This window comes from Sprattus sprattus (genome assembly GCF_963457725.1).
Source record: "Sprattus sprattus genome assembly, chromosome: 13".
In the NCBI taxonomy this organism is placed as follows: Eukaryota; Metazoa; Chordata; class Actinopteri; order Clupeiformes; family Clupeidae; genus Sprattus; species Sprattus sprattus.
Genome location: NC_137911.1, coordinates 28,583,677 through 28,594,656, shown reverse-complemented (window position 1 = coordinate 28,594,656; position 10,980 = coordinate 28,583,677). Strand labels below are relative to the sequence as shown.

Genomic DNA, 10,980 nt, shown 5'->3' with positions numbered 1-10,980 from the left:
TTTTGAGTATGATAAGAAAAGTAGAAAGATGCTGGTTAATATGAAGCCTCAGTTCTTGTTTCAAGCTAGCAGGGGCATTACATGATGTCAAAAATGGAGTCTGTCTACATGCTGATTATTAGCTCTTTAGTCTACCCTTCAATGCATTCCTTTCATTTTTGAAGAGGATACTGCTGAATGCCAGGTGAGACAAAACATATCACACCTGTCACAGTCACTTATCGCTTCACAGATGCCTACTCGTGTAAGATTTTGAGGGTTTTTTGGTGTGTAATAAAATACAATTTAAATGACACTTGCTACATGAAAATTATATTGAGAAACAATTGAAAGATATAAATCATACCAAATCCCACATATCACTGTCTAATCACAATAATTTACTAACTTAGTTATTTTGTGCAATTATGGCTGGTTTAAGTCACAAAAGAGTCCCAAAGACTGCTATGGAGACATTATAATCTTTAATGATTGAATGTACAATATAAAATATAAAGGAATTTAATGAACAGTAGCATTGCAAGAGAGTTTGGGAAATTGTTACATGTTATTTAAAGAGCGAGGTCACTAAGTCTCATTTCAAAACTGTCAAATACTGTCAAAAACTGTGAATAGTTTATAATTATGACGTAATGCCTGACTGTGTTCTTGTGTTCTGATTGTATTGCTTTGTGGCTTAGATACTAAGGTTGTGTTTCTTATGTTTTATGTGCTTTTTAAAACGACAAAGCATTTGCAAGAATGAATACGTTTACACACAGCACTCATTCACAAACATTCAACCTACACCCCTGCACTCTCGTGTGCACTCCCACACATCTTACAGTCCAGTACTGTTGGTATTAGAAGCACAGACACAAACATTCATGAAGTGAACAATGTGTATGTAATCATGGCTCTATGACCTTTCAGAGGCCAAGTAATGCAGTTCAGTAGATATGAATGTATGTGCAATTCAATATGCAAATGATGATGGATGTTTTCAATTCAAAAGACTTGTAGTTGTAGTTGTTAAAAACAAATGTGTTGTCATCTCCCTGTGTGTATTCAAACCCATTTTGTGAGGTTTTAAATGTGCATCCAAACTAAAATACAACTGTGCAAGATGTGTTGTCATGTGTACATACACTGCAAAAAATAAATTCTGGACAATATTTATACAAATCAGCTCATATGAGCCACAACACAAAGCCAAACCTAAGCCAAACCTGCTCACCTGGCAAGCATTCAAATCAAATATACCTGTTGCACGCAAACATGCACAAGCCACGGCACAGGAAACAATACTCATAGCATTGCCACACAGCCACATAAGGCCATGGAAATGCACATCCACACCCCATACTTACCCGTGGGAGTCTGTGGCCCACGGTAATATAATTACCGGGTCCAGTTTCTGTTCCCATCTCACCGTCGGCAAAACATCATGAAGGGATCCTCACCTGCTTTTCAATCACATCCTGAATCCTTCAGACTTCATGATCGCCAAGTCTTTTGTGGTGAAAGAGTACTCCTACTACTACTACCAGTACTCCTCTCCGAACGGTTCTTTACACAAGAAATCATAGAATAGAGGGTAGAAATGTACACACTCTTTATGTCAAACAATCACAAGCTACAGACTTTGGCCCATGTTATGGGTGCGAGAGACAAGGACAAGTTCTCTTTCTCTCCTTGTACCAAGAGGATGGGAAATGTATCCTCATTATTCACTTTGTACTTTACAAGGACAAGGTTTTTTTTTTTTTATATAATCCATGCCAGAAATTGAAGGAAGACATTTATATCACACAATAACAAGTTACAGACTCATTATTCACTTTGTACTTTACAAGGACAAGGTTCTTTTTTTTTTTTTTCAATAATCCTGTGCCAGGACTTGTATGAAGACATTTATATCAAGTGTTAAAGATCCCATTATGTTGGCAACATAATAGGAAAAAGCAGAGTTACCAATCCAATCCATTCATGTACGTTCAGATATCAAGATATAGAAGTAATGGGTTTTTCTCCAAATACCAGAGGAGTTCAGAGCAGTCTTGCACAAACACACGCCTGCCCAAACACCTTGTGCTTTGATGTTTTATACAATATGGTGTTTCACCTCCACCCCAATTCAAATGCATTTCTTTGACTATGCACCTGTACTATGGACGATAATAACAATATCAGTAACAGTATTATTTGTACTATTATTACAAATAATGATAATAATAACAATAATTATTATATAGTTGAATCTTATCAGAAGAGGACAGAATATTGGTAGGTTATTTTTCTTATAGAGGAAAATAAGAATAAATACCACCTCCATTGGTAGCCTACAAATAGATAATTGTTGGGTATTGTGACCACCTCATGTTGTGCAAAAACGTTAAAAAAAATAAACAAAACACAAACACACACACACGTTTGTAACGTCATGAGAATGACTGACTGGTAGTCAGTACTCACATCATGAAAATGTTTGAGAAAATTGCCTCTGTTCGTTTGTCACGTGACGTATACAAACTTCCGGTTTTCGTATGCTCGCTCTCTGTCGCTCGCCAATCAGTGAAACATGCGCTCCAAGGGCGGAAATACAATGGCGGAAAAGACAGCCATGAATGAAAGTGCTTCATCGGATTGTAAACACGACCCAAATGCAAACCAAATGTCTTTAAGTGGAAAACCTGCAGCACCGTTTAGGGACAATTTCACTGCTCTAATCAGATCGCTTACTGACTTTGGTTCAGAGGTTTGTCTAAAATAGTTTTCATTGTGAAATATAAGTGGTAGGCTAAGAATATGTAGCCTGAGTGGCTAGTTGGTAAGCTAGTGGCTCGCGCACAATATTGTTACAACTTACAAACTACTTTCACGTCATGAATGTATATTATGGCGTGTCTAACCAACGTTTACACGATTTTGGTAATCAAAGTATGTATCAAGAGACACTGGTTAATAGTAGCAAACGTTAGCTAACGTTGCATTTTGTAATCGCCTTTGGACGGAAACAAACGGGTGTTAAACTCGTTTCATATTATGATTTGTGTTGCTGCATTGTATCTTCGCTGTTTAATGGAAAGATCTCACTCAATATTTGAAGCACAACAAAGCTTAAACATTAAATAACGTCATCAGCTTGAGAAAACCTCGACTTTTTCATCCTTTCTAGCTGAAGGTTGGTCCGGCCGTGTTGAGCATCAATGCCGATGTAAGCCGCGCTGATATCAAGGCTCTGCAGCCCTCTCACATCCATGCCTGTCTGGAGCGACATATTACAGTGCTTCAGGTACACCGTTGGCACAGACTTAATGTTTAAGCTGGCACTCACTTACTTTGCCTTTGACCATCATTGAAAAATTAAATCTCCTGTTTCTTGCCTATAAGACTGATTTTAAATAATAAGTTAAAACTACGAGTTACCCATATAGACGTTTTGTGTGGAAACTTTGTGGGAGTGCCCATTTAGTGACGCTCAAAAAATGTCAACAACAAGCAAATATCTACTCCTCTTAGATAATCGCCGCAGACCTTAAGCAGCTGACTGAGAGGGAGCCAAAGGCTCCAGACGAGGAGAGTGAAGTTTCAGTAGTAGGCCACGCAGGTGAGGTGGCTGCAGAGAGTGTGGAGGAGATGGTTGTGGACTCAGGTCAGCCTTCACACGTCACCCACCGCCCGGCTAACGACCTGAAAACACCCACTAAAGCACAGGTGGATGATCATATTGTCCAAATCATTGCCGGTAAAGCTGAGGTAAGACTGCGTGATTGTTTGGCGGACCTATCCTGTACCTTTAAACACCCCCTGTGTACATGTTCTTCCCATGTGTATTGTATTTATTGTATTGTGTTTATTGTGATTCATGTATGAATGTTTGTGCGTTAAATGTATGTTAAATGTAAGCTACTGGATGACCTTAATCTTAAATCTATCTATCTATCTAATTGAAAATGACCTGCAGCACATGCGTTCAGTTTCAAAATCACTGTGTCATTTTAATATTTATTTTAGTTTGTGGGCGCTATAGATTCCAATGTCAAGGGTTAAAATCCAGACAGTATTTTACGTTGAAGATGATTATCTCTCAGACATTTACATGATCAATTCAGGTGGGATTGAACTGTGGTTGCCAGTGCAAATGTGATTAAGAAACTGCTCACCAACACATAACCAAGTAGAAACACATGATCCATGCAAATAGATTGCCTGTGCGCATGAGTGTTAGTCTTAGTATACTAAATATCTTGTGTCTCTGTCCCTCCCCATGCCGTTTCCCATATGTTTTCTGCTCAGATTGAGAGGAGAATATCTGCATTTATAGAGCGCAAGCAGCTGGAGATCAATGAAAATAATGTGCGTGAGTTCTGCAACGTGATTGACTGTAATCAGGGTGAGTAGGGAATGGGGTGAGGGTGTGTGTTGGGGGGTGGGGGTGATGGGGGCTGGATTGGAGGGTTTATGTAGGGTGGTGATGTTTGTCAGGGTCCTGGGGGATGTGTGTGTGTGTGTGTGTGTGTGTGCGCGTATGTGTGTGTGTCTGCGTGCGTGTGTGTGCTCAGAAATTGCCAATGTTTGGGAGAGTGGTGATTTGGCCATGTGAGAGGTCATACTGAACTGCTCGTGAGTGGGCTGAAGTGAGCGGGAGATGAGGCGCCTTCTGCTCAGGCCACCGCTATTTGCGTGGAGCGTTGGTGGGTTGGGTGCGGGCGGGCGGGGGGGAGGATGGGGGGGTTGGCGGCGGGGGCAAGGGGGAACGAGGGAACATGTTTTTTAAAATGGCACTCAACTGCTAACAGGACGAGGGTCGTTTGCAGTATTGTAGAAGAGAGCGTTGTTGGATGCATGTGTGGGTCTGTGGAACTGAAATATTGAATTAAATTGCTAATGTCTGGGTAAATGTTTATTTTGCAGAGAACAGCTGCGCTAGGACGGATGCAATCTTCACACCGTATCCCGGCTTCAAAAGTCATGTCAAAGGTATCTGTAGATAATGTTTAGGTTTTTAAACTGTAATTAGTTAAATTGCATGTTGTATATTGTACTGCTATACAGACGATAAGGACATAATGAAGAACACAACAGATGAATACACAGGAAGGACATTAAAGGGTTAGAAAGGCTTGAAAGTAGGATATGTAGTAGATCAGTAAATATAGATCAGTAGGAGATGTAGTAGATCAGTAAATATAGATCAGTAGGAGATGTAGTAGATCAGTAAATATAACAAGAACTGTGAGAAACATCTCAACATCTCTTCTCTCCTCCCTCTTTATTTATCTATCTATCTATCTATCTATCTATATCTGAAGTGGCTGACTTATTTTGTAATCCATCTATCTTTAGCTATTTATCTGTTTAAATATTTTTTATTTGTTCTGTCTATGAGCTGTATGTCCGGCATCTCTCTCTAAAACACACACATATTCATATACCTCTTTCTCACACATGTGCACACACACCTCATATGTAAATAGATCAGTAAATATAGATCAGTAGGATATGTAGTAGATCAGTAAATATAGATCAGTAGGATATGTAGTAGATCAGTAGGATATGTAGTAGATCAGTAAATATAGATCAGTAGGAGATGTAGTAGATCAGTAAATATAGATCAGTAGGATATGTAAAGGTAGGGCAATGACAAAGGAAAGCATGATGAAAAGAAGTGAAATCCATGAGGACATGTAGTCAATTAAAAAAAAAAACACCTTAATTTAAACAAATACCGAAATGTCATAATTATTAAATACGGTTTATACATTGATTTCGCAAAACTTCTGCAGCCCTGCGGGTAATACTCGGAACATACATTGCTTATCCTCAAGTTGATAAGCCTGATGAGTTCTAGACCACCTTTCCTCAATATTTGCCTGTCAGATTTTATAGTGGGTGGTCTGGGCCCCAAAGCATGGCCAGAACAATGACCCAATGTCATGACCAGCACTAGTTTTAAAGTGAAGGTTTTAGAACCTGCACATTATTTTTTGTTTCGGGGGCACAGCTACTTTCTTTCAGGAAAGTTGCCCATTGTCTTTGTTCATATGGCAGCAGAGTTAGCACTAAAGATCACAGCAGGAATTAGAGTTTTGGTGACCAGTAGCTTCTAATTGTTTAAAAAAAAAAAAACTAAGATTTAAGACACAAATTCCGACAGGTCTGTGGAGGACCTTTCAGTAAGCATGATGGCTGACGGTGGTCAATATGGATAGGGATGACGAGTAAATCTCAAGATAAAATGGCTCAATGTAATGCAACAGTAACTGACTAGGCATGTCTCGGTTTGCAGTCACGCGTGTTGTGAACACCTATGGACCACAAAACCGGGCAGGAGGCGGGACGGAACTTCGAGAGCATCAACAGGACGGGGTCCTCAGGAGCTGCGGTAACACTGCCATCGAGGAGCGGCTACAGAATATGGAGGCCCACTTGAAGCTGGCTTCAGGTCAGCCAACCACCAAAGACTTTCAGCCACTTTCAGTGCCACATTTATTCTTAGTCCCACCAAATTCCAGAATTATAGGAATTCATGTCATTACATAATGTTGATGAGAAACATTTTCTGTGATTTTGGGATTAAATGTTAAAGCTATGGTACTCCAAGTGTTTTAAGGAAGTAGACCTGGATAGCCACTTGAAATCCTGTACACCCTCAAATCCTCCTTTTTCAGAGATCCTTAATTCCCTGGTAATTCTGTTGCTGTTTAGTGTCGTAGCTCCTTTAATCTTAATTTCCTTGTCTCTTAATTTCAATTCTGAATGCTCAAGAAATGTGTAGCTTGTCAACTCAATTCTGTGATTCATTGGCAAATGTAACCGTTAGGTTTTAACCACACTTGGTACCTTCATGTAGAGATGTTGGCGATGAATTTCAACAACATTCCTTGATGATCACAAGTCCTCAATTACCCATAATGGCTCACCAAGTAACTCTTCAGTGGTCTCTCTCTCTCTCTCTCTCTCTCTCTCTCTCTCTCTCTCTGTTTCTCTCTTTCTCTCTGTGTGTGTCTCTCTCTCCCTCTCTTGGTCTGTCTGTCTCTCTCTCTCTCTTTCTCACTGTGTCTCTCTCTCGCTCCCTCTCTTGGTCTGTCTGTCTCTCTCCCTCTCTCTCTCTCTCTCCCCCCCCCCCCTCTCTCTCTCCCTCTCTCTCTCTCTCCCCCTCTCTCTCTCTATCTTTAGCCGGCCCAGTCCCTCTGAGTGTGTACCATCGTCTTAAGAAGCTGGAGGATCGCATCCTGGAGCTGGAGGGGCTCTCTCCAGAGTACTTCCAGTCTGTGGTGAGCAGCGGGCGGGGGCGGGGGCGGGGGAGGGAGGGTGGTTGTGGGGTTTGGAGGAGACCGACGTTAGGATGGTTTAGTCCCAGAGGACCTCTTAGGCTAGGTTTGGAGGTGCGTTTTTGCATGAAATAGTGCCAGGACAGTGAAAATATTTCGCCAGCTGTACATCACTGTGTCTTAGCGTGGCAAGTTTGTCTGTGTGCGTGTGTGCGTGTGCGTGTGCGTGTGCGTGTGCGTGTGCGTGTGCGTGTGTGTGTGTGTGTGTGTGTGTGTGTGTGTGTGTGTGTGTGTGTGTGTGTGTGTGTGTGTGTGTGTGTTAGAGTGTGTTAGCAGCACCCACTCGGCCAAAGCTGAGAGTTCTCCAAAGCCATTAAAAGCCGATATGAGTGATTCCCCCCTCCTCCTCTTCAGAATTTGTTATCCATGTCAGATTGTAGCCCATCAAAGTTAGCAGAGTAAGAGCCCTTCAGCCAACGCACACCTCCTCTTACTGCCAGCGATTAGTTCAACGCTCAGCTGAAAGCCGGCTGATTTCCATGTCCTTTAGTGTGTGTGTGTGTGTGTGTGTGTGTGTGTGTGTGTGTGTGTGTGTGTGTGCGTGCGTGCGTGTGTGTGTGTGTGTGTGTGTAAAAGAGAAAGAGGGCAAAAGAGTTAGAGGCAGTAGGATGAATTGAAATCAATGTCAATATACTGATCTTTTGTTACTTTGTTGAATCGCTATTCTAATTTTGTATTCATTTTGGTGCATCATCAGATGTTCTGGGTGTTTCTGAAGGCTAGTGTGTACCATGGCTTTTAGTGGGCTGGAAAAACTGATAAAAAAAAAAAAAATAAATAACTTTTTCCATGTCCTGCTCCTGACTGTGCCTCCCTCCAGACGATGGTGATGATGATGATGATGATGGGGAAGAATGAGAGAGCTAAACTTGAACAACTTTTTTTTTGTTAGAGCTGGTGAACATTATTATCTATTATGTTATTATTATAATTGACTTCTTGAGTACAGAAGCATAAGAGGGATTTTAGCACAGGCTGTATCTGCCAATAGAATGCGTCAGGGATGTTTTTGTTGTTGACATTGGTTTTTTTTGGACAAGAGTTGCAGCAAAGCACCTCAAAGACGGATGCTGGCTTGTGGGGCATTTCCACAAAATGCTTTCAACAGTCTGGAACCCATTGGTGCTTTTGAGATTTCTTTGTTCAGCTCTAGTTCACACTGACCTGGAAATTGTGCAGAGATGCGCCACGGCAATTTTCCAAACTAGCAAAAATATTCAGGATAAGGGAAATAAGGAAATATCTGTGATTTGAGCGGAACCCCTTTGTTTTCCTAGAATGAATCTTGTTAATTATCTGTTGATTCTTTTATATGTATAAATATATATATATACAGCCGCGGAAAAAATTAAGAGACCACTTCAAAATTATCAGTTTCTCTGGTTTTACTATTTATTTGTATGTGTTAAAGTAAAATGTACATTTTTGTTTTATTCTATAACCTACTGGCAACATTCCTACCAAATTTCAAATACAAATATTGTCATTTAGATCATTTATTTGCAGAAAAATGACAATTGGAGCATTGCCCTGCTGGAAAAAACACTTCTCAGAGTTGGGGAACATTGTCAGAGCAAAAGGAAGCAAGTTTTTCTTTCGGGACTCATCAGAGAAGACGAACTAGAAGACCCTCCAGTCCGCTTTGGTTCAATCCTTATGGTCTTTTACAAACCTCAGCCAGGCAAAGTACAACGTTGTCCCGGAAGAAAAACTTGCTTCCTTTTGCTCTGACAATGTTCCCCAACTCTGAGAAGTGTTTTTTCCAGCAGGGCAATGCTCCATGCCACACAGCCAGGTCAGTAAAGGTGTGGATGGAGTACCACCAGATCAGGACCCTGTCATGGCCAGCCCAATTTCGAGACCTGAATCCCATAAAAAACCTCTGAAATGTGATCAAGAGGAAGATGGATGGTCACAAGCCATGAAAAGAAGCCGAGCTGCTTGAATTCTTGCGCCAGGAGTAGCATAAAGTCACCCAAACGGCAATGTGAAAGACTGGTGGAGAGCATGCCAAGACACGTGAAAGTTGTGATTTTAAATCAAGGTTATTCCACCAAATATTGATTTCTGAACTCTTCCTAAGTTAAAGCATTAGTATTGTGTAGTTTAAAAATGAATATGAGCTTGTTTTCTTTGCATTATTCGAGATCTGAAGACACTGCATCTTTTTTGCTATTTTGACCAATTGTCATTTTTCTGCAAATAAATGATCTAAATGACAATATTTTTATTTGAAATTTGGTAGGAATGTTGCCAGTAGGTTATAGAATAAAATAAAAATGTACATTTTACTTTAACACATACCAATAAATAGTAAAACCAGAGAAACAGATAATTTTGAAGTGGTCTCTTAATTTTTTCCGCGGCTGTATGTATATATATATATATATATATATATATATATATATATATATAATCTTGGAATCATATCAATTCCCATACATATGTGTATATTTGTCTACCTATGAATGGACAAGATAATCACATTCTGTTGGAGTATAAGGCAAACCAGCTTAAATGGCTTCTACAAAAGTCCTCCACTTTGTTCATTCTTTCACCACCTCATCTATGGTGTTTTTGTCTGTCATGAATTTATAAAGTTTCAGTAACTGTATTTTATGTCTTTTGTTTTCTAGAGCTACCTACACAAGCGACCCAAATCTTCTGTTACACAGGTGAGAAAAATGCACAAAATGAATGTCACGAAACATATTGATCAAGGCTAACATAGTCACAAATGGATGGATTTCTAAAGAAAGCATTATGCGTTTAAAACCTCTCAGTGGTCAGATGTATATGCTTATTTGCCAATGGTTTATTTGATTGTGTTTGAAAGTGATTGAAGGAAAAGAGTTGTTGACCCCTGTGCTTCAGTGGTACAGGAGGTAGAGAAGTCGTTTTGTAATCAGAAGGTTGCTAGTTTGATTCCCTGTCGAAGTGTCCTTGAGCAAGACACTGAACCCCTAATTGCTCCTGATGAGCAGTGTGCCATCAGTGTAGATGTAAAATGTGTATACATCCTTGGAAGTCGCTTTGGATAAAAGCGTCTGCTAAATAAATACATGTAAAATGTAAATGTTTGCAGGCCTACACTCTGACGGAGCTCGACGGGAAGATAAACGCTGTGAAGAGCGCACTGCTCAAGAGAGTGAGCGAATTCCGGCATTCCGAAATGGGAGATTTCTCTTTCTGACCTCGTAGCCTTTCACCAGGACAAGGCCAGAAGGTCACAGATGGAAAAACCTTTCATTTCATAACAATCATGGTCACCTTCCTCCTCACCTCATCTTCATCCTCACCGTACCTCTCTACCTATCAAACATGCTGCCCGGGTCGCTGACGTATGTAGAACTATAAAATCAAGTGCCCTCAGCTTTGTATGGGTTGAAATGAATGTATGACCATTTTGCATCCAGTGTTAATGGAAGTATTGTATTCCCCTGCAGCAGGGAATCAACCTAGCCCCTGTCATATCACACCATGCCACCTCTTAATGTCTTTGTAAATAAACTTTCATGTAATATACAACATGAAGTCTGTTTCTGCCTGATCTATCTTCAACACTGGAATGATTAAGTGCGTCTGTAATTCCATCAGCATATTTTGTATGCACACACACACACACACACACACACACACACACACTTTTTGGGATGCAACAACT

At 40.4% G+C, this 10,980-nt stretch overlaps 1 protein-coding gene across 1 annotated transcript; it reads left to right on the top strand.

The window, feature by feature from the left end:
* Positions 1-2,560: 2,560 nt before the first annotated feature.
* On the top strand, positions 2,561-10,509 carry mbip (MAP3K12 binding inhibitory protein 1; the record flags this gene model as incomplete). The annotated part of the gene is made up of 9 exons (XM_080849605.1): positions 2,561-2,737; positions 3,158-3,274; positions 3,502-3,738; positions 4,279-4,375; positions 4,897-4,962; positions 6,272-6,427; positions 7,162-7,259; positions 9,953-9,991; positions 10,402-10,509. The coding sequence occupies 9 exons, from the start codon at positions 2,561-2,563 to the stop codon at positions 10,507-10,509; spliced, it is 1,095 nt and encodes a 364-aa protein (XP_080705731.1).
* Between the last annotated feature and the right edge of the window lie 471 nt (positions 10,510-10,980).